The sequence below is a fragment of the Rutidosis leptorrhynchoides genome, chromosome 6 (genome assembly GCF_046630445.1).
Source record: "Rutidosis leptorrhynchoides isolate AG116_Rl617_1_P2 chromosome 6, CSIRO_AGI_Rlap_v1, whole genome shotgun sequence".
Classification (NCBI taxonomy): Eukaryota; Viridiplantae; Streptophyta; class Magnoliopsida; order Asterales; family Asteraceae; genus Rutidosis; species Rutidosis leptorrhynchoides.
Genome location: NC_092338.1, coordinates 6,845,931 through 6,871,274, shown reverse-complemented (window position 1 = coordinate 6,871,274; position 25,344 = coordinate 6,845,931). Strand labels below are relative to the sequence as shown.

The 25,344-nt window shown below is 34.1% G+C and overlaps 2 protein-coding genes across 2 annotated transcripts; both read left to right on the top strand.

The window, feature by feature from the left end:
• Positions 1 to 4,370: 4,370 nt before the first annotated feature.
• Positions 4,371 to 5,117, top strand: LOC139853395 (uncharacterized). The gene has a single exon (XM_071842791.1). The coding sequence runs from the start codon at positions 4,371 to 4,373 to the stop codon at positions 5,115 to 5,117; it is 747 nt and encodes a 248-aa protein (XP_071698892.1).
• A 120-nt stretch (positions 5,118 to 5,237) lies between these two features.
• Positions 5,238 to 25,002, top strand: LOC139853394 (uncharacterized). The gene is made up of 2 exons (XM_071842790.1): positions 5,238 to 5,745; positions 23,270 to 25,002. Exons 1-2 carry the CDS (start codon positions 5,238 to 5,240, stop codon positions 25,000 to 25,002), a joined length of 2,241 nt encoding a protein of 746 aa, XP_071698891.1.
• Positions 25,003 to 25,344: the final 342 nt, after the last annotated feature.

Sequence of the window (25,344 nt, the reverse complement as noted above, 5' to 3'; positions counted from 1 at the left end):
TATTATCTCTGATAGGGATGGCAGATTTATTTCAAGATTCTGGCAGACATTACAGCAAGCATTAGGAACTCGTCTAGACATGAGTACTGCCTATCATCCACAAACCGATGGGCAGAGCGAAAGGACGATACAAACGCTTGAAGACATGCTACGAGCATGTGTTATTGATTTCGGAAACAGTTGGGATCGACATCTACCGTTAGCAGAATTTTCCTACAACAACAGCTACCATTCAAGCATTGAGATGGCGCCGTTTGAAGCACTTTATGGTAGAAAGTGCAGGTCTCCGATTTGTTGGAGTGAAGTGGGGGATAGACAGATTACGGGTCCGGAGATTATACAAGAAACTACCGAGAAGATCATCCAAATTCAACAACGGTTGAAAACTGCCCAAAGTCGACAAAAGAGCTACGCTGACATTAAAAGAAAAGATATAGAATTTGAAATTGGAGAGATGGTCATGCTTAAAGTTGCACCTTGGAAAGGCGTTGTTCGATTTGGTAAACGAGGGAAATTAAATCCAAGGTATATTGGACCATTCAAGATTATTGATCGTGTCGGACCAGTAGCTTACCGACTAGAGTTACCTCAACAACTCGCGGCTGTACATAACACTTTCCACGTCTCGAATTTGAAGAAATGTTATGCTAAAGAAGATCTCACTATTCCGTTAAATGAAATCCAAATCAACGAAAAACTTCAATTCATCGAAGAACCCGTCGAAATAATGGATCGTGAGGTTAAAAGACTTAAGCAAAACAAGATACCAATTGTTAAGGTTCGATGGAATGCTCGTAGAGGACCCGAGTTCACCTGGGAGCGTGAAGATCAGATGAAGAAGAAATACCCGCATCTATTTCCAGAAGATTCGTCAACACCTTCAACAGCTTAAAATTTCGGGACGAAATTTATTTAACGGGTAGGTACTGTAGTGACCCGAACTTTTCCATGTTTATATATATTAATTGAGATTGATATTTACATGATTAAACGTTTCCAACATGTTAAGCAATCAAACTTGTTAAGACTTGATTAATTGAAATAGGTTTCATATAGACAATTGACTACCCAAGTTGACCGGTGATTCACGAACGTTAAAACTTGTAAAAACTATATGATGACATATATATGGTTATATATATAGTTAACATGATATTATGATAAGTAAACATATCATTAAGTATATTAACAATGAACTACATATGTAAAAACAAGACTACTAACTTAATGTTTTTTAAACGAGACATATATGTAACGATTATCGTTGTAACGACATTTAAATGTATATATATCATATTAAGATATATTAATATATCATAATATCATGATAATATAATAATTTAACATCTCATTAGATATAATAAACAATGGCTTAACAACATTAATTGAGATCGTTAACTTAAAGGTTTCAAAACAACACTTACATGTAACGACTAACGATGACTTAACGACTCCGTTAAAATGTATATACATGTAGTGTATTTAGATGTATTAAAATACTTTTGGAAGACTTCAAGACATATATCGAAACACTCATACTTAACGAAAATGGTTACAGTTACTTTCTCATTCTTTTCTTTCATCAAGAATTCTAGTCGTATTCTTACCCGTATTATACACAGCTTCAAAACGTACTTACTATGGGTATATACCAATAGGAACTAGCATGGGATTCCACTCTTGATTATGTCATGTATGACTAATCAATTTTAACTTCTACCATGAGCTAGTCAACTAACTAGAACTCCTTTTAACCCCACTCACCACTCACCAATTAACACTCATCATTCACTCCATTTCACTTCCAAATCTCTTTCTAATTCTCTCTCAACACACCCACACTATTATGAACGTATTTTTCCAGTAGTTAATCATCATCTTCATCAAAAATCACTTCAAGAATCAAGCTATAATCATCATAGGAAGAACACTTCAAGAATACTTCAAAAATCCCTTCAAGTTTACTAATTTACTTCCAAGCTTTCTAATCCATTCCAAGTAATCATCTAAGATCAAGAAACCTTTGTTATATACAGTAGGTTATCTTTCTTATTCAAGGTAATATTCATATTCAAACTTTGATTCAATTTCTATAACTATAAACTATCTTAATTCGAGCAAAAATCTTACTTGAACTTGTTTTTGTGTCATGATCCTACTTCAAGAACTTTCAAGCCATCCAAGATCCTTTGAAGCTAGATCATTTCTTGTCACTTCCAGTAGGTTTACCTACTAAACTTGAGGTAGTAATGATGTTCATAACATCATTCGATTCATATATATAAAACTATCTTATTCGAAGGTTTAAACTCGTAATCACTAGAACATAGTTTAGTTAATTCTAAACTTGTTCGCAAACAAAAGTTAATCCTTCTAACTTGACTTTTAAAATTAACTAAACACATGTTCTATATCTATATGATATGCTAACTTAATGATTTAAAACCTGGAAACACGAAAAACACCGTAAAACCGGATTTACGCCGTCGTAGTAACACCGCGGGCTGTTTTGGGTTAGTTAATTAAAAACTATGATAAACTTTGATTTAAAACTTGTTATTCTGAGAAAATGATTTTTATTATGAACATGAAACTATATCCAAAAATTATGGTTAAACTCAAAGTGGAAGTATGTTTTCTAAAATGGTCATCTAGACGTCGTTCTTTCGACTGAAATGACTACCTTTACAAAAACGACTTGTAACTTATTTTTCCGACTATAAACCTATACTTTTTCTGTGTAGATTCATAAAATAAAGTTCAATATGAAACCATAGCAATTTGATTCATTCAAAACGGATTTAAAATGAAGAAGTTATGGGTAAAACAAGATTGAATAATTTTTATCATTTTAGCTACGTGAAAATTGGTAACAAATCTATTCCAACCATAACTTAATCAACTTGTATTGTATATTATGTAATCTTGAGATACCATAGACACGTATACAATGTTTCGACCTATCATGTCGACACATCTATATATATTTCGGAACAACCATAGACACTCTATATGTGAATGTTGGAGTTAGCTATACAGGGTTGAGGTTGATTCCAAAATATATATAGTTTGAGTTGTGATCAATACTGAGATACGTATACACTGGGTCGTGGATTGATTCAAGATAATATTTATTGATTTATTTCTGTACATCTAACTGTGGACAACTAGTTGTAGGTTACTAACGAGGACAGCTGACTTAATAAACTTAAAACATCAAAATATATTAAAAGTGTTGTAAATATATTTTGAACATACTTTAATATATATGTATATATTGTTATAGGTTCGTGAATCAACAGTGGCCAAGTCTTACTTCTCGACGAAGTAAAAATCTGTGAAAGTGAGTTATAGTCCCATTTTTAAAATCTAATATTTTTGGGATGAGAATACATGCAGGTTTTATAAATGATTTACAAAATAGACACAAGTACGTGAAACTACATTCTATGGTTGAATTATCGAAATCGAATATGCCCCTTTTTATTAAGTCTGGTAATCTAAGAATTAGGGAACAGACACCCTAATTGACGCGAATCCTAAAGATAGATCTATTGGGCCTAACAAACCCCATCCAAAGTACCGGATGCTTTAGTACTTCGAAATTATATCATATCCGAAGGGTGTCCCGGAATGATGGGGATATTCTTATATATGCATCTTGTTATTGTCGGTTACCAGGTGTTCACCATATGAATGATTTTTATCTCTATGTATGGGATGTGTATTGAAATATGAAATCTTGTGGTCTATTATTATGATTTGATATATATAGGTTAAACCTATAACTCACCAACATTTTTGTTGACGTTTTAAGCATGTTTATTCTCAGGTGATTATTAAGAGCTTCCGCTGTCGCATACTTAAATAAGGACGAGATTTGGAGTCCATGCTTGTATGATATTGTGTAAAAACTGCATTCAAGAAACTTATTTTGTTGTAACATATTTGTATTGTAAACCATTATGTAATGGTCGTGTGTAAACAGGATATTTTAGATTATCATTATTTGATAATCTACGTAAAGCTTTTTAAACCTTTATTGATGAAATAAAGGTTATGGTTTGTTTTAAAATGAATGCAGTCTTTGAAAAACGTCTCATATAGAGGTCAAAACCTCGCAACGAAATCAATTAATATGGAACGTTTTTAATCAATAAGAACGGGACATTTCACCTAAGACAACAACCAAGAAAGGTAAGAGCTACACAAGGTCATCTAGCAGCAGGTCTAAAACTAAACAGGTATTATCTGATAACCCTCAAAACTTGATCGAAGTAGAACCTATCCTTGGGCTTACCAGGAGGACGAATCACCTCTAATTGGGTAACATCATAACCTTTCGTGTCTATTTTTTAAATTTGTTCACTATGAAGATACTTTCACTTAATATTAGAGGCTTAGGGAAAAAAGATGATAACAAACTGAAATGGTTTTACAAACTTTGTTTTAAGGAAAAACCAAACATTATTGCCATCCAAGAAACTAAATGTAAAAAGATCCCTGAGTTTTGGTTGGACAAGATCTGGGGTAATGAGGATTCTAAATATGCTGTTAAAAACTCTGTAGGGTTTTCGGGCTGGATCCTTACAATTTGGGACGCTAACCTTTTATGTGCTAACCATGTTGTGGAGCGTGAATCCTTTATTGTGGTAAAAGGAATTTGGAAAGATGTAGGTACGAAGCTTATAATTGTGAACGTCTATGGACTTCATAAGGACGATGCAAAGAAGAAGATGTGGGATGACCTCCGAGATGTGATGAAGTATGACAATGCCATGTGGGTTATTTTAGGTGATTTAAATGAGGTGAGGTCTGCAGCCGAACGAAAAAACACAATTTATCTGGATCATCGGGCCAAAAGTTTCAACAGCTTTATCAAAGATTGCAATCTTATCGATGTCCCTCTCGTTGAAAGGAATTACACTAGAATTAGTGCAAATGGAGTAAAGTTCAGCAAACTAGACAGATTTCTCATCACAGAAAACTTCATCCATCAATGGCCAAATATCCATGCCATGGTCCTCGATAAAAAACATACCGATCACTGCCCAATAATTTTGAAAGAAAATGACTTATACTTTGGTCCTAAACCAACGAAAGTCTTTGATGAATGATTTAAGAAGAAGGAGGCTCCTGAAATCGTCAAACTCGCATGGAAACTTGAGGTTAAAAGCAAAAGGCCTGATTGCGTATTCCGCGATAAATTGAAAAATGTGAAACAGGAGATTAGAAAGATGTATAACACAAATCAGGGGAAACTAAGTGCCAAGATTGAGGAATTAACTTTGTCGATTAACGCTTGGGAGAAGCAAGCTGAGTCAACTGATTTGGACGAATCTCGGTTAAAGGAATGGATGGATACCCGGGACTTACTAAACCAAAAAGAAAAAACTTTAAATGAGATGTTAAAGCAAAAATCTCATTTCAAATGGGCCTTGGAAGGGGACGAGAATAGTAAATTTTTTCATTCGATCATCCGTAGGCGACACCAAAAAAACAATATCCACGGGGTTAACATTGCAGGTATTTGGTCCTCCAACCCGGATGATATCAAGAAGGAAGCACTCTCGCATTTCTCATCACTCTTTGAAAAAAATGGAACCGATGGTCTTGATCTTAATGATTGGGGAGGATCACGTCTGAATCCTCAAATGGCTAAAAAATTAGAAGCTCGTTTTTGCGAATCCGAAATCCTTAACGCAATCAAAAGTTGTGGCAAAAATAAAGTGCCCGGGCCGGACGGTTTCAACATTCTTTTTTACACCAAATTTTGGGATATCGTCAAAGAGGACCTTGATAATGCTAAAAACGAACATATATTTCATAGCATTATTCCTCAAGAAAGACAAGCTTTTAGTTGCAATTGTTCTATTTACAAGTGATATTCGTTTAAATAATAAAAGGTGAAGACAAAAGACAGATTCGACGAATTGAAGACGCAAACGACCAAAAAGCTCAAAAGTACAAAATACAATCCAAGAGGTTCCAATTATTGATAAGAAACGTCTCGAAATTACAAGAGTACAAGATTCAAAACGCAAAGTACAAGATATTAAATTGTACGCAAGGACGTTCGAAAATCCGGAACCGGGACCAGAGTCAACTCTCAACGCTCGACGCAACGGACTAAAAATTACAAGTCAACTATGCACATAAATATAATATAATATTTAAATAATTCTTATAATTATTTAATATATTATATTATTTATAAAATCGTCGGCAGAAGAAAACAACCAAATATGAGCCTCCCCAGCTGGCCATGCGATCGCATGGCCTGGAAGGCATAAATCCATGCGATCGCATGAGCCCCAGTTCCAGCCCACATGCCTATAAAAATCGAGCTTTGGTGCACCAAAAATATCAATCTATCTTTCTCTTTTCTCCATTCATACGATATATTTATAATTTATATTTTAATTTTAATTTTAATTATAATTCTAATAATAAGGGTATGTTAGCGAATGTTGTAAGGGTGTAAGTCGAAATTCTGTCCGTGTAACACTACGCTATTTTTAATCATTGTAAGTTATGTTCAACCTTTTTAATTTAATGTCTCGTAGCTAAGTTATTATTATGTTTATTTAAAACGAAGTAATCATGATGTTGGGCTAATTAATAAAATTGGGTAATTGGGCTTTGTACCATAATTGGGGTTTGGACAAAAGAACGACACTTGTGGAAATTAGACTATGGGCTATTAATGAGCTTTATATTTGTTTAACTAAATGATAGTTTGTTAATGTTAATATAAAGATTTACAATTGGGCGTCCCTATAAATTACCATATACACTCGATCGGACACGATGGGCGGGGTATTTATATGTACGAATAATCGTTCATTAAACCGGACACGGGAATGGATTAATAGCCATTAGAATAATTAAAACAGGGGTGAAATTATGTACAAGGACACTTGGTATAATTGATAACAAAATATTAAAACCTTGGGTTACACTCAGTCGACATCCTGGTGTAATTATTAAACAAAGTATTAAAATCTTGTTACAGTTTAAATCCCCAATTAGTTGGAATATTTAACTTCGGGTATAAGAATAATTTGACGAGGACACTCGCACTTTATATTTATGACTGATGGACTGTTATGGACAAAAACCAGACGGACATATTAAATAATCCAGGACAAAGGACAATTAACCCATGGGTATAAAACTAAAATCAACACGTCAAACATCATGATTACGGAAGTTTAAATAAGCATAATTCTTTTATTTCATATTTAATTTCCTTTATTTTATATTTAATTGCACTTCTAATTATCACATTTTTATTATTATTGTAGTTAATTGCACTTTTAATTATCGTACTTTTTAATTATCGCAAGTTTATTTTATCGCATTTTTATTATTTGCAATTTCATTATCGTTATTTACTTTACGCTTTAATTTAAATCTTGTATTTATTTTTAATATTTTACATTTGGTTTTAACTGCGACTAAAGTTTTAAAATCGACAAACCGGTCATTAAACGGTAAAAACCCCCCTTTATAATAATAATATTACTTATATATATATTTGTATTTTTATAAAAGTAAACTAATATAGCGTTAAGCTTTGTTTAAAAAGATTTCCTGTGGAACGAACCGGACTTACTAAAAACTACACTACTGTACGATTAAGTACACTGCCTATAAGTGTTGTAGCAAGGTTTAAGTATATCCGTTCTCTAAATAAATAAATATCTTGTTTAAAATTGTATCGTATTTAATAGTATTTCCTGTAAAAATATAAGCTATTTTATATACACCTCGCGAAACATCAAGTTATTTTTGGCGCCGCTGCCGGGGAGACTCTTAAACGCCGGAAGCGCAACGCTAATATAAAAAAAAAAGATTTTTAGTTTACTTTTATTAAAATTCGTTTTTATAAAAATACGTTTTAAATATTCGAAAATATAAAAAGAAAAACAAAAATATAAATATTTTTAGGAGTTTGATAAATATTTAAGTTTTATAAAGTTTCTTTATTTCCATTTTTTTAGTTTGTAAAAATATAAGTTTTATTTAATTAATAAATATATTTTATATTTTACAGCAAAAACAGAAGAAAAAAAATATAATTAATTCGGCCCGAACACTGTAGCAGCCCAGCTCTTGGCCCGAAACCCTAGCCCATGCGATCGCATGGCTGGGCAACTGAGGACTCATGCGATCGCATGAGCCCATCTGACACGCCAGACTGCAACTGCATTAATTACGGATAATAATAATAATTATTATATTTAAACCCTAATTAGGGTTATATATAATATATATTAATTTAGTTTTTATTATTAATTTGTATTTTTAGTTTAATTAGTTTATTTAAATTGTAAAATTAATAGTTTTACAAAATAAATAATATAAAAATAATATTTTTATAAAAATTGTACTTTTTACAACTTTTTATATATTTTTATATTTTGTCCCTTTTTAATCGTTTTAGCGTAATATTTGTATTTTTCGCTCATATTTAGTTTTAATTCATAGTTTTTGCCATAATTATTTTTACTTCTAGATTTTTAGGCTTTGCCGTAGAATTCCTTAAGTGCTTTTTCTGTAGACTAAGATTTAGGTACTTTAGAATTTTGTGACGCCTTTTTAAGTTTTAGTTTCTTTTTAAGTTATTTCCATTTGGGATATAGTTTTTCCTGTAAGCTTTAATATTTTTAGACGACTTTTACCTATGTATCAATTATCATTCCAATTAGTAATCTCAATTTGCGATTATAATTTTAAGTTAGTTGTAGTAATAAGGTTAGGTTAGTCAAGTATTTTTAAGTTTTATAAGTTTCTTTTATTTTTCCGTCGCCTTTTATCTTTCTTTCTTATTTTTATTTTTCGATCTTTTTCCGACGAACTCTTTTTCTTTCTTATTTCTCGCTATTCTAGTTTTAGGACATAGATTTTTATTCTACTTCTTATCTAAATTTCTTAAAATTACGAAAATTTATTTTAAGTAGTTAAATTGATAGACATCAAAATTTTCTGGTTCGTAGTAATAGTTGGATTTGTACGTGGACCGGGTTATTGGAGCCAAACAGTGCTCAATTATATTGAGACCAAACGAATCCTGCCCCTCTGCTGTATCTTTTGGCTATTCGAAACGTGGGCAAAATCAGAAAAGTCTATTGATTGGATAACTTATTATAATTTTTCTTTCCTTTTAAAAAAACTAATAGGATATTCAGTGAATGCACCGAGCAAGACGTTCACCACCTTTTGTACGTTCACCACCTGTAACTAGATCAAGACATTTAGCAAATATTACCGCCGTTGATTTCTCTTTAGAATCTTCATCCAGTCGACCAAGTACTTCAGTTCAAATTTCCGATAATCTATTTTTTGAACCCGACCTCACAATTGAGAATCCGAAGAATATTCAGAAACGGTTCGTAGATCCTGAATCACTAAACTTTCCTCCGGAACCACCAATCATTCAAACAGAGATTGTTGAGGAACGAACCATTAAATCAGAATCCTCTAGTGATTCCGATTCAACAAATTCAATTATGGAGAATCTGGAACTTTTAAGTATGGAAGACCGAATGAGAGCTAAACGCACTGGCCAAGGTCACGCAATAACTCATCCAGACATTAATGCGCCAGATTATGAAATCAAAGGACAAATTCTACACATGGTGACTAATCAATGCCAATTTAGTGGTGCGCCGAAGGAAGATCCAAATGAACATCTACGTACCTTTAATAGGATCTGCACACTATTTAAAATTCGAGAAGTAGAGGATGAACAGATATATCTCATGTTATTTCCCTGGACTTTAAAGGGAGAAGCCAAAGATTGGTTGGAATCATTACCTGAAGGGGCGATTGATACATGGGACGTTTTAGTTGAAAAATTTCTTAAACAATTCTTTCCTGCATCTAAAGCCGTAAGACTTCAAGCAGAAATTGTTACGTTTACACAGAAACCAAATGAAACTCTATATGAGGCGTGGACTAGATATGGAAAGTTATTAAGAGGATGTCCGCAACATGGTTTAGACACCTGTCAAATAGTACAAATATTCTACCAAGGATGCGACATCACTACAAGAAAAGACATAGATATAGCAGCTGGTGGTTCTATTATGAAAAAAACCGAAACTGATGCTTACAAAATTATTGATAACACTGCTTCCCACTCACATGAGTGGCACCAAGAAAAAGATATCGTTAGATCATCTAAAGCAGCTAGAGCCGATTCTAGCCATGACTTAGATTCCATTTGCGCAAAGATAGATGCTGTCGAGAGACGAATGGAAAAGATGACTAAAGATATTCACTCAATACGAATTAGTTGTGAGCAGTGTGGAGGACCACATTTGACAAAAGATTGTCTCAGTATTGAATTAACAATGGAACAAAGAGAGAATATTTCATACATAAACCAAAGGCCTGGAAATAATTATCAGAATAATTATCAACCGCCAAGACCGATTTACAATCAAAATCAAAATTATAACCGAAATATTCCATACAACAACCAACAAGGTCCTAGCAATCAACAAGTATCCAATAATACTTATAATCAGCAAAGACCTAATTTTCAAAACAAACCACCACAACAAACCGATGATAAAAAGCCGAATTTAGAAGATATGATGACGAAGCTAGTTGAAACTCAAACGCAGTTTTTCACATCTCGGAAACAAACTAATGAACAAAATGCTCAAGCATTTTGAAATCAACAAGCTTCTATTCAAAATCTGGAACAAGAAGTAAGTAACCTAGCAAGGTTAATAGGTGAAAGAAAACCGGGAAGTCTACCTAGTAATACAAATGCTAACCCCCGGAATGAAACAGCTAAAGCCATTACCACAAGAAGTGGTACAACACTTAAACCACCTTAAATACCTGTAACTTCTGATGAAGCTATTCCTACTCCACAAGAACCACAACCTGATCAAGATAAGGAAAAAAAACCGGTAGTTGAAAAGGTTAATGAAGATAACACAGTTAAGGCTAAACCTTATGTTAAACCATACCAACCACCACTTCCTTACCCGAGTAAAATGAAGAAAGAGAAACTTGAAGCCGAGCAATCCAAATTCTTGGATATGTTTAAACAGATAAATGTAAATCTTCCTTTCATTGATGTGATTTCAGGAATGCCTAGATATGCTAAATTCTTGAAAGATCTAATCTCAAAGAGAAAGAAAATGGAAGAACTCTCGGCTGTTACTATGAATGCTAATTGTTCAGCAGTGCTGTTGAATAAGATACCAGAAAAATTATCTGATCCAGGAAGTTTCACAATTCCATGTTTTCTGGGTAGTCTTAGTTCAATAGAAGCATTGGCAGACTTAGGTGCTAGTATAAATCTAATGCCGTATTCACTATACGCTAAACTAGACCTTGGAGAATTGAAACCAACCAGAATAAGCATACAACTAGCCGATAGATCAATAAAATATCCTAGAGGGATAATGGAGAACATGCTAGTTAAAGTTGGTACTTTAGTATTTCCAGTAGATTTTGTTGTTTTAGACATGGAAGAAGATTCTCAAGTTCCTCACATATTAGGAAGACCATTCTTAAACACGGCTAAAGCAATGATAGACGTGTTCGGTAAGAAATTGACCCTAAGTATAGAGGATGAGAGTGTTACCTTTTCAGTTGATAGAGCAATGCAACAACCGCAATCTGCAGATGATACATGTTATTATATTCAAACTATAGATGCACATGCAGAATTATTAGAAGAATTTCCAGAATTACAAGGAACAGGAGAATGTTCTTTAGGAGAAGGTAATGAACCAATTGATGAAGCTGAAATGTTAGCTACACTTATAGCTAATGGATATGAACCAACAACAGAAGAAATTCAAATGCTAAAAGAAGAAGACAGATATCAATATAAATCATCGATAGAAGAACCTCCGAAATTAGAGTTAAAGCCACTTCCAAACCATTTGGAATACGCTTATTTACATGGTGAATCTGAATTACCTATAATAATATCGTCTTCTCTTACTGAAAATGAGAAATCACAACTCATTTCTGTGTTGAAAGCTCATAAACCAGCCATTGCATGGAAGATTCATGATATTAAAGGAATAAGTCCTTCGTATTGCACACATAAAATCCTTATGGAAGAAGGTCATAAAACGTATGTGCAACGCCAACGAAGACTAAATCCTAATATGCAAGATGTAGTTAAGAAAGAGATTATTAAACTGCTAGACGCAGGTCTAATTTATCCAATCTCTGATAGTCCATGGGTAAGCCCAGTTCAATGCGTGCCTAAGAAGGGTGGCATGACTGTCATTACAAATGAGAAAAATGAGCTTATTCCTACTAGGACTATAACAGGATGGCGTGTGTGTATTGATTATAGAAAATTAAATGACGCCACCAGAAAAGATCACTTTCCCTTACCTTTTATAGATCAAATGTTGGAAAGATTAGCCGGAAATAGTTACTATTGTTTTCTAGATGGATTTTCCGGATATTTTCAAATTCCAATAGCACCCGAAGACCAAGAGAAAACCACATTCATGTGCCCTTATGGTACTTTTGCTTACAAACGCATGCCATTTGGACTTTGTAACGCCCCTGCAACCTTTCAAAGGTGTATGATGGCGATTTTTCACGACATGATAGAAGAATGCATGGAAGTTTTCATGGATGATTTTTCAGTCTTCGGTGATACATTTGAATCATGTCTAGTTAATCTGGAACGAATGCTTATTAGATGCGAACGATCAAATCTAGTACTTAATTGGGAAAAATGCCATTTCATGGTTAAAGAAGGCATCGTTCTTGGTCATAAAATTTCAAAAGAAGGAATTGAAGTGGATAGAGCTAAAGTAGATGTAATTGCTAAACTTCCACATCTCACCAATGTTAGAGGAGTTAGGAGTTTTCTAGGGCATGCCGGTTTTTACCGACGTTTCATAAAAGATTTTTCTAAAATTGCCACTCCTATGAATAAACTCCTAGAAAAGGATGCTCCATTCATCTTTTCAGATGAGTGTATCAAATCTTTTAATATTCTTAAAGAAAAATTAACTAATGCGCCGATCATGATAACACCAAATTGGAATCTACCATTTGAACTAATGTGCGATGCAAGTGATTTTGCAATGGGAGCCGTTTTAGGACAAAGGATTGAAAAACGATTTCAACCTATATATTATGCTAGTAAGACGTTACAAAGAGCACAAACGAACTATACAACTACTGAGAAAGAACTCCTTGCTATTGTCTTTGCTTTTGACAAATTTCGATCATATCTCGTTCTAGCAAAAACGGTGGTCTATACCGACCATTCTGCTCTTAGATACCTATTTTCAAAACAAGATGCTAAACCAAGATTAATCCGTTGGATCTTACTCTTACAAGAGTTTGATATTGAAATCCGAGATAAAAGAGGAGCAGAAAATCTCGCCGCTGATCATCTTTCTCGTCTTGAAAATCCCGAATTAGAAGTTCTGAATGAATCGGCCATACAAGACAACTTTCTTGATGAATATCTATTAAAGATAGATTATAAAGAAATTCCATGGTTTGCAGACTATGCAAACTACTTAGTTTGTGGATTCCTTGAAAAAGGATTATCGTACCAAAAACGAAAGAAATTCTTCAGTGACATAAAACACTATTTCTGGGAAGATCCACATTTGTTTAAAAGTTGTCCAGATGGAATAATACGCCGATTTATATTTGGAGATGAAGCTAGTAAAATTTTAAACCATTGTCACACAGGACCAACAGGAGGGCATTATGGGCCTCAACTAACAGCAAGAAAAGTTTATAATGCTGGATTCTATTGGCCTACAATTTACAAAGACGCACACCTTCTTTGCAAATCCTGTGATGCATGTCAAAGGGCCGGAAAAATAAGTCAACGTGATGAAATGCCACAAAATGTCATCCAAGTATGTGAAGTATTTGACATTTGGGGTATTGACTTTATGGGTCCATTTCCAAAATCTCATAATAATCTATATATACTCGTAGCCATTGATTATGTATCTAAATGGGCGGAAGCACAAGCTCTCCCAACTAACGATGCACGAGTTGTAGTTAACTTTTTAAAACGTCTTTTTGCAAGGTTTGGAACACCGAAATCTTTAATAAGTGATCGGGGTACTCATTTCTGTAATAATCAACTTGAGAAAGTTCTTAAAAGATATGGAGTAACTCATAAAATCTCCACCGCATATCATCCACAAACAAGTGGACAAGTTGAAAATACCAACCGAGCTTTAAAACGTATTCTAGAGAAAACCGTAGGATCAAATCCGAAGGAATGGTCCATTAAATTGGAGGATGCACTCTGGGCTTTTAGAACAGCCTACAAAACTCCAATTGGAACCACACCTTTTAGACTTGTTTATGGAAAAGCATGTCATCTTCCAGTAGAAATTGAACACAAAGCGTTTTGGGCTTTGAAGACATGTAATCTTGATTTACATGAAGCCGGACGTCTACGATTAAGTCAACTAAACGAATTAGAAGAATTAAGACATGAAGCATACGATAATTCGTTAATCTATAAGGAAAGAACGAAGAAATGGCATGATAAAAGAATCAGAAGTTCAAAAGAATTTAAAGAAGGAGACAAAGTTCTTCTTTTCAATTCACGATTCAAGCTATTTCCTGGAAAATTGAAATCAAGATGGTCTGGACCATTCATAGTCAAAAGAATTTTCCCATACGGAACGATAGAATTAATAAATTCAAATGGGATTGAATTTAAAGTTAATGGACACAGAGTTAAACATTATATAGATAGTCCGATGGAAGTCGACAACGAAGTTAATCACAATTTCAACACCACAGCTAACTAAGTGTGGGGAGAATCAAGTCTTTAAAAGATAATATGTATTTCTGTTAGAGTTAGATTGTCTATTTTCGTGTAGTTCTCGAAAATGGAACCTGAATGGTCTTTCCCTAGCAGACCCTAAAGAACTAGTCTTCTCCCCCCATTCTGAATTTTTATTTTTTTAGGTTTTTACAAAATGAAGACTGCCTGTGAACTAAACCATGGTCTAATGCTACACGCTTTGATCACTAAACGTAATAATGATATACTTCCGAGTGAAATAGTATCAGTAATCAGAGAAAGAATGGACGGAGTTAGAAAAGAATCCAGATGCGAAGATAATAAGTTACAATTTGGTAAAGGAAAATCAAAATCCGCAGCAAAAAGAAGAGCACGACACCTAGAAAGATGTCACAAATGCGGAAAATGGTCACATGGAGGTAAATGTTCAAATAATCAAACCTATTCAAACACCGAATTTGTTACTTTATGCAGAGACGGACCGTTCATATGTTTAGAAGAAAAGACACTGAATGCTCGAGGTTACGCCGATGTAGCTATGGAAAACCAATTAAACCGACTATCTTATGAATGGAATAGATCATATAACTAAGAAATCTATTTCACATGTATGTTTGTACAGTTTTTATTTATTTTTAACCTTTTGATAATAAACGCTAATTTGTTCGCTATAAAGTATTAAATTGGTATTGAATAAAATTAGGTTTGGCGACCGAAATTATTGATATCATTCAAAAATTTATTACATCACTGCGAAATTTAACGTTTATTCTTAAGGTATAAATATCTTTAATCAATCAACCCAAAATATTTCAAAAATTCGTCATGAGTTAAATTAGGTCTTGGAACCGAAATTACTTTACCGAAAAGAGGGGCGCATATTTTTGATAATATTTGATTGATTAAAGTGGGATAAAAAGCCAAAAAGATTTTTAATTTTATTTTTACCATGTTTTTAAAATTAATATTTAAATCTTAAATTAATATTGTAAACTTTATAAAAACAATATATTTAAAATTATAAATATTTGAAAAATTAATATAAGTTTGGTGTGAATTTATAATATGAATTTTTAAATTAAGTTTGGTGTGAATTTATAATTTTTAAAATAGGAATTTTTAATTTTATGCATTTCAAATTTTAAGTTTGGTGTGAATTTTTAATATTAATCTTGAATTTTATATTTAAATTGTGTGAATTTAAAAACAAAAATTTACTTTATCTCATTAAGTTAAAAATATGATTTTTAAAATTCGTCGTAAGTTGAAGACTATGTCTTTGAACCGAAATTGCTTTACCCGAGCGAGGGACGAGAACTTTTATTATCATTATTTTTAATCTTATTGAATTAAAGTATGCCAAAAACATTAAAAAAAACCCAAAAATCTTTACTTTTAAAAACCGCGCTTTGATTTGACAAATTTTAAAATTTTGTCGAGGGACAGACTAGGACAACGATCCGAAACGCCCTCGCTCCTAAAGAAAAACAAAATTTTTAAAATTTAATTAATTATAAGTTTTATAAAGTATAAGGTTTTATATATATAAAAAAAAAAAAAAAGCTGAAAACACTGTACCCGGACCCCCATGCGATCGCATGGGTTTTACACTTCAACTCCATGCAATCGCATGGAGCTGAAATCCAGGCCAGAAACAAATACAGCAGCGGGTCTGTTCTTCACACAAAACACACACATACACCCGAAAAAACTCTCAAATCTTCACCAAATTTCGCCAAAATTCACCGTAATTCGTCATTTTTCTTGCTCTAATCATGCCTAGATTCTCATTCTTCAGCAAATTGGTAAAAATTACACCCCTAAACTCTATAAATTCCTAGTTTTTGTGATAATTACCAATTTTTTACCTAATGCAATTTTGTTAATTTCTAGTGTAATTAGTGTTAAATTGTTAGTATTTTATGCATGTATAACCTAGATTGATGCTATTTAACATGATTTGAAGCCAAAAACTTTAAAATTTTTAGAAATCTAGGCTTTGTGTTCTTGAGCAATTTGGGGCTTTTTGATATAAACAGGTTATGGCCGATTTTTGTCATGAATCATTGCTAAATTGAGTAGTGTAACATGTTTAGATAGTTAAATGATCCAAACAATGATCCTAAACATGATTTTTGGTGATTAAAGTGGACTTTTTAAGTCCAAAATTCATGAACTTGATTAATTTGATATATTTGCCATTTGAGACTTGTTTAATTATTAGTAATGAATATTTTGACATGTTATTTGAGTTAAATGCTTATGAATTTTGTATACATTTTCATATGTGCTTATTTGAAAAGTGTAGAATTGTGAAAAATTGTGAAAATGTGTATAAGTTTAATTTTGATTTAAAATGTTATAGTGATTGTTTTAAGTTGTTATTTTGCTAACACTAATGCATATTTGGATGCACAAATTTTGTGTTTAATGTGTTTTACAGAGAGCCGATACTGGAGGTTCAGGAGCATCATCATCTAGACGACCAGCACCAGAACCAGAACCAGAAATGCAACACGAACAAGAACCACAACAGGAACAACAACAGCCTGATCAGCACATACCTTATTATGATCCGGTACAGTTTGTTGATGAATTCATAGTATTCCCAATGAGGCCTCCAGTAGAATTCCCAACGATTCCTGAGCACACTCTACATCCTAATCTGAGATTTGATAGAAGATGGAGAGATTACGAGACATATCAAAGGAACAAATTCAAATTGGTAACAAAAAATGTAGAGGTGCCAAGGGTAATTGATTGGGGCCCTTTGGAAACGGTCCATCTAGCTGACCATGTTAGACAGCTTTTAGTTCAAAGGTATGGCAGTTCTTCTTTTACAGATTGGGAACATCTTTTCACCATTCGTAGACCTGTATATAAGGAATGGTGTGTTGAGTTGATTAGTACTGTATCACTTGATACAAATATAGTTAGGATAGATGATAGAAGATTTCTTAGGTTTATCCTTGGCGGTAGGATGTACAGAATGTCCATGCTGAACATGGCCAGGGCCTTACAGATATATACTCCTGGTGAGTTGCTATTACCCGATTGTACAAACTTGATTCATTATGGTGAACGGATAGATAGTAACTTTGACACTGACGCCATTTGGAGGCGTATGTCACATTTTGATGTTTTTACACGAGCAGGAGGACACTCCTATACACATATTGACAGAGCCGAGCTTCGTATTATTCATAGATTTTTGGCTAACTCGATTACACAAAGAGGTCATAATAAAGAAAAAATTACCTTATATGATTTATTCTACCTAAAGTGTATTCAGGATCCTAGAAGCTTTATCAATATCCCTTACTGTGTTGCTTTTTATTTATCTAAAATGGTAGAGGGAATGCAGGACGGGAGTATAATAGGAGGAGGTATTTTTGTTACTCTCATTGGAGAGTATTTAGGTGTTGATAGGAACCAAGGGGGTCCATTACAGATTTGTAGAGAACAGGTTGAGCCCTTAGGATTGAAAGTTTATGTGGGTGCTAAGGTATTGAAAAGTAGACGTAACCAGGCAGTACCCTATGAGGGATCTCATCCTCAGGTAGAGAGAGGCTCAGACGAGGAAATGGAGGAGGCGGAAGACATTAGGGATGTCTTTCGAGATGCTATTCTTGACGTCCACGTTCGTATAGATGAGGAAGCAATGACGAACGCGGCCAGACATAGTATGTATGAGCAGTGGAACTCCAAGCGAGTATACGAGGATTATAGGCGACGCCAACACGATAGCTGGTTAGTTCATCAGCACCAAATCATGAGCCAGCTATCATATCAGGTACCAAATAACTATGTACCTACTCGACCTGCTCATTTTCCGCCACATAGCCCCGATATCCGACCACCCTTTAACCGGTATGACTATGACCAAGCCTATCAGAACACCTATAACCAACAATGGAACCCACCCGATGAGATGAACTGGAACCCCTATCCAGACTGATTTAGTTCCATTTGGTTATTTTTATGATTTTTATGTTTTTATCTTTTGACTTTTTCATGTTTAAACTTATGTTATTGGATATATTTGTGTAATTTTTATTATTTTATTATTATTGTGTACTAATATTTCATATTTAGAATTTGAAAGTGGGATATTAAGTCCCATTTCAAATTGCCATGCATGATTATATTTGTATGTATGTATATTGTCGATTGTACAAAACAGGATAAAACAGCGCATTTTCAAAGACTGGCATTAAGTTCAGCAAAAGCTACTAATTCTGACGACAAGATGACAAATAAATGTGATGTAACAACAGACGAAATGAACAAATGATATGCACCATTTATCATTCAGCAAACAAACGCCAATATGTTTGGAAACTTTGGTAAAATTTAATCATTTCTACGCTAATCACCCTCAATAATTTAAATTGTACTGATTTCTTGCAAATGAGGGCATTGCAAGATCTTAAGTGTGGGAATGGGTTAAATTCTTTCGGATTTTTAAAATTTTTATCTTTATACACTTGGTTACCATTAAAAATACTAGTAACGTAGTAGTTGTATTAGAATCTAGTGCTCTCTAATAAAGAACAGCCCTAGTCTTATATACTGACTACCCAATTCTAGTAAAATTCTAGTAACGTACTAGGTGTTAACACCGAAATTATTGTAACCTCGGAAAGGACATAAATTGAGAAACAAACCAAAATGTTAAAATTCATTCAAAATGGAATAGAGGACGATAAAAAGGAAAATAAAAGCCAAGTGTGGGAAAATTTACCAAGTTATCTTAAACATATGTCACATATATCTGTGACAAATAACGGAAAATACTTTTGCTTTGAACTAAACTAAAATTGTGTTACCCGATGAAAGAAAAGAAAAGATGGATCTACACGATGAATCAATTCCATCATTAAAAGGAAGTAAAGTCTTCCGAAAAAGACACGCGCTTCTTGATTTAGGTCAAGAAGTTGTCGTCCAGACCAGCTGTAGGTTGACGAAAAATCTAGAAAAGTCATCACTAAAATCAGCAGGAAATCCACGGACCTCAGCATTAAACAGGGTCGCCAAGTGGTCAGATTTATCCTAACCATGAGAAGGATTTATCTCGTTAAATGGGGGGCACCGTGCAAATTAGCTGGATAAGACTAATGAATCAGATCCCCAGAAAGGATAATCTCCTTAAAGATTAAAAATCAGTTTTTAAGCCTGATATTACTCAATCCTAGAGATTGACCTTAAAGATTGAGAATTCAAACTCATGGAATTCAATGATATCTAAACTCGAGCTTGAATGAGAAAATATTTTGATCAAAATTACAAACCGATTTGTTTTCTGAAAACCCTATTTTCAATGCGTTCATTATCATTGAACGTAAAATCCTAGGAATTCACCTAGAATTCATTAGGTCACCTGAACCAAATCGGGTGTCAACCGTAAGAACGGTGGTTGTATAGCATGGTCAAAGACAGGACCTTGTGCCAAACCGAAAAATCATAAGAGTGAGCTTTACTATTGCTCCTACCAAGGATAGTAATTGCGTCCGACACGTTATAGACCATAATTAAAAGCATGTCAGGGGACATTGCCTTAACAGTTGCTTGTTCAACGCTTTCCTTTACAACCGGATGGTAGTTTACCGAAAGGTAATATACGGGACAAGTAAACTGGACGTGTTGCTTTCCTAATACAAGGTTAGCAAGTGGGTGACACAAAACCGCAAGTTTTGAGCTAAAATTTTCAAATCTGAAACCCACCAAACCCACAAAAATATTTTGCAAACACCGGTGAAGGGTTAATCCGGAAAACTTATCTAGGGTAAAAACTAGATTTAATTTTTAAAAGATCAAATGTTTTCATAAAGATCCAATTTCCTTAAGGATCTACATTTTCATAGTCATGTGGGACTGTAAACCGCCTTTCAAATGTGCACTTTGCTTTGGAAACCGAAAGTAAATCGGCTATTTGATTGCAAGTGTCGTTGACCTAAACCCGAGGCAACTGTGGATGACACACCCACCTTTAACCATGGTTCTATCGTTACTATCATTGTTTATACCGCCGTATAGAAATCACTAATGTACAAAGTGTGAAGAATAAAGAAGTGATTCTAGTATTTCAAGACGGTATTGCTTGAGGACAAGCAACGCTCAAGTGTGGGAATATTTGATAATGCTAAAAACGAACATATATTTCATAGCATTATTCCTCAAGAAAGACAAGCTTTTAGTTGCAATTGTTCTATTTACAAGTGATATTCGTTTAAATAATAAAAGGTGAAGACAAAAGACAGATTCGATGAATTGAAGACGCAAACGACCAAAAAGCTCAAAAGTACAAAATACAATCCAAGAGGTTCCAATTATTGATAAGAAACGTCTCGAAATTACAAGAGTACAAGATTCAAAACGCAAAGTACAAGATATTAAATTGTACGCAAGGACGTTTGAAAATCCGGAACCGGGACCAGAGTCAACTCTCAACGCTCGACGCAACGGACTAAAAATTACAAGTCAACTATGCACATAAATATAATATAATATTTAAATAATTCTTATAATTATTTAATATATTATATTATTTATAAAACCGTCGGCAGAAGAAAACAACCAAATATGAGCCTCCCCAGCTGGCCATGCGATCGCATGGCCTGGAAGGCATAAATCCATGCGATCGCATGAGCCTCAGTTCCAGCCCACATGCCTATAAAAATCGAGCTTTGGTGCACCAAAAATATCAATCTATCTTTCTCTTTTCTCCATTCATACGATATATTTATAATTTATATTTTAATTTTAATTTTAACTATAATTCTAATAATAAGGGTATGTTAGCGAATGTTGTAAGGGTGTAAGTCGAAATTCTGTCCGTGTAACACTACGCTATTTTTAATCATTGTAAGTTATGTTCAACCTTTTTAATTTAATGTCTCGTAGCTAAGTTATTATTATGCTTATTTAAAACGAAGTAATCATGATGTTGGGCTAATTACTAAAATTGGGTAATTGGGCTTTGTACCATAATTGGGGTTTGGACAAAAGAACGACACTTGTGGAAATTAGACTATGGGCTATTAATGAGCTTTATATTTGTTTAACTAAATGATAGTTTGTTAATGTTAATATAAAGATTTACAATTGGGCGTCCCTATAAATTACCATATACACTCGATCGGACACGATGGGCGGGGTATTTATATGTACGAATAATCGTTCATTAAACCGGACACGGGAATGGATTAATAGCCATTAGAATAATTAAAACAGGGGTGAAATTATGTACAAGGACACTTGGTATAATTGATAACAAAATATTAAAACATTGGGTTACACTCAGTCGACATCCTGGTGTAATTATTAAACAAAGTATTAAAATCTTGTTACAGTTTAAATCCCCAATTAGTTGGAATATTTAACTTCGGGTATAAGAATAATTTGACGAGGACACTCGCACTTTATATTTATGACTGATGGACTGTTATGGACAAAAACCAGACGGACATATTAAATAATCCAGGACAAAGGACAATTAACCCATGGGTATAAAACTAAAATCAACACGTCAAACATCATGATTACGGAAGTTTAAATAAGCATAATTCTTTTATTTCATATTTAATTTCCTTTATTTTATATTTAATTGCACTTCTAATTATCACATTTTTATTATTATTGTAGTTAATTGCACTTTTAATTATCGTACTTTTTAATTATCGCAAGTTTATTTTATCGCATTTTTATTATTTGCAATTTCATTATCGTTATTTACTTTACGCTTTAATTTAAATCTTGTATTTATTTTTAATATTTTACATTTGGTTTTAACTGCGACTAAAGTTTTAAAATCGACAAACCGGTCATTAAACGGTAAAAACTCCCCTTTATAATAATAATATTACTTATATATATATTTGTATTTTTATAAAAGTAAACTAATATAGCGTTAAGCTTTGTTTAAAAAGATTCCCTGTGGAACGAACCGGACTTACTAAAAACTACACTACTGTACGATTAGGTACACTGCCTATAAGTGTTGTAGCAATGTTTAAGTATATCCGTTCTCTAAATAAATAAATATCTTGTGTAAAATTGTATCGTATTTAATAGTATTTCCTGTAAAAATATAAGCTATTTTATATACACCTTGCGAAACATCAGACCTTGTTCGCGCGCTAAATTGGTTCTGGGAAAATGAATCCATTTCTAATGGTTGCAATGCCTCATTCATAACGCTCATTCCCAAGGTAAGTGACCCTTTAAATTTCTCCAATTATCGTCCCATAAGTCTAATTGGTAGTTATTATAAAATATTATCTAAAGTGCTTGCCAATCGGATTAGGGGATGTATTCCATGGCTTATCGGGTTAGAACAAAGCGCATTTATTAGTGATAGATATATCTTGGATGGTATCTTAATCGCTCGTGAAACCATAGATGAACTTAAAGCAAAAAAATAAAAAAGTTTCATTTTTAAAGTCGACTTCGAAAAAGCATTTGACTGTTTAGATTGGGATTTTCTCTTTAAATTGATGGGGCTCATGGGTTTTGGCACAAAATGGATTAATTGGATTCGCTCTTGTCTAACCTCCACGTCTATTTCGGTACTCATAAACGGATCGACCGACCAATTCTTTCCTAAATGTGGGGTGAGACAAGGGGATCCCCTCTCTCCCTTTCTTTTTATCCTGGCTAGTGAGGGTCTAAACCATTTACTTAAAGTTGCACTTTCTAAAGGCCTCATAAATGGTGTTGAAATTGGAAAAGATAAAGTCGTCGTGTCCCACTTACAATATGCTGATGATACGATTATTTTTGGGAATTGGAACAAAGTCGAAATTTGTAATATCTTAAAAATTCTTAAATGCTTTGAAAACCTTTCGGGACTTAAAATTAATTTTTGTAAAAGTTGTGCTTATGGCATCGGAATGTCAAAGGAGGAATCTCTTTTGTTAGCCTCATGGTTCGGGTGTGTTGAGGGATCATTCCCCTTTAACTACCTCGGACTCCCCATTGGAGCTAATCTTAAGCGTTACCAAAATTGGCAACCCGTTTTCGATAAATTTAAAAAAAGACTTTCATCTTGGAAAGCAAACTCTTTATCTTTTGGTGGGCGCCTAACCTTAATTAAGTCCGTTCTAAATAGCCTTCCCTTATACTACCTTTCTCTTTTCAAGGCCCCCTCTCGGGTTATCAAAGAATTAGAAAGGTTTCGCCGTGAATTCTTTTGGGGCGGGTCTTCCGATAAGAAAAAAATGACTTGGGTAAATTGGGAAAGAATCTCCCTACCTTATGACTATGGAGGATTAAATGTTGGGTCCTTAAATTTTAAAAACCTTGCACTTCTAGTGAAATGGTGGTGGAGATTCTTAACTTTAAACGACGCCCTTTGGGTCAAGGTTATTAAAAGCCTCTACGAGTCTCATGGGGGGTTAGGTTGTATTAATTCACTTGATCCTAATGGCCAAAAAAGATTTGATGATCGTACATGGTTTTCCATCACCAACTTAGAACACACCCTAACTAAGTTAGGATGTGACATTTCTAATCTTTTTGTCAAAGTGGTAGGTCCAGGTTCGGATACAAGCTTTTGGGAAGACAAATGGTGCGGTAACACTCCTTTCAAGCTAAAATACCCAAGACTCTATAGACTCGAGCGGCAGAAATCTTCATTCGTTATTGACAGAATCAATTGGGCCGAAAACAGCCCTTTATTTTCTTGGAATTGGGCCTCTGAACCCAAGTGGAGGGCGTCTGGTGAGCTCGATAATATGCTTGCTGACCTCGCTGCTTTCCCTTGCCCATCAGCCGATTCGGATAGATGGAATTGGAATTTACATACCAATGGATCCTTCTCTACAAAGTCGTTGTTCGACCTCCTAACTGATCTTTCGATTGCCAACATACCTTGCCATGATGCTACGATTTTAAACCCTCATATCCCCCAAAAAGTATGTATTTTTATTTGGCGTGCAAAGCAAAACAAAATCCATGTTAGATTCGAGCTTGATAACAAAGGAATTGACCTCCACTCCACTAGATGCCCAATTTGTGATGATGCTATTGAAACCGCTCAACATGCCCTTTTAGAATGTAAGGCCGCCTCCGAAATCTGGGAAAGAGTTAGAAAATGGTGGAATGATGATAATCTCCACATCTCACACAAACGTGATATATCGAAGGCTTTTACCCCTTCTATGAAAACCAAAACGGGATCCCAAATTTGGCAAGCTACTATTTAGGTCACTTGTTATTTTATTTGGAAAAATCGCAATGATCGTGTTTTCGGGTCCACCACCCATTGCATTCCCAAAATCTTCGTGGACATCCAAGCTAAATGCTTTGAATGGATAAATTGTTGAGGCAAAAACATTTGTCTCGACTGGCACTCATGGCTCTCCACCCCGTCTTCCTTTGATTTTAACCCGAAACCTAAGGATGGTATAGGCTAACGATAGGTTTTTTCACTCCTCTCTTGTGATAGCATGTGTATTGGGCTAAGTGAGTTACTCTAGGGCTGCTTTGTCATCGTGTTTTCGGTACTGCGGTCTCTCGTGTTTCTCGGCTTGTCTCTCAAGTTGTCC

Excerpts from the sequence above, each read along its gene's own strand:
- LOC139853395 (XM_071842791.1), top strand. The coding sequence starts at position 4,371 with ATGAAGATACTTTCACTTAATATTAGAGGCTTAGGGAAAAAAGATGAT.
- LOC139853394 (XM_071842790.1), top strand. The coding sequence starts at position 5,238 with ATGTATAACACAAATCAGGGGAAACTAAGTGCCAAGATTGAGGAATTA. Across the intron at positions 5,746-23,269 it reads TAAAGTGCCCGGGCCGGACG|ATTGGGATTTTCTCTTTAAA; the intron begins GTTTCAACATTC and ends TTGACTGTTTAG.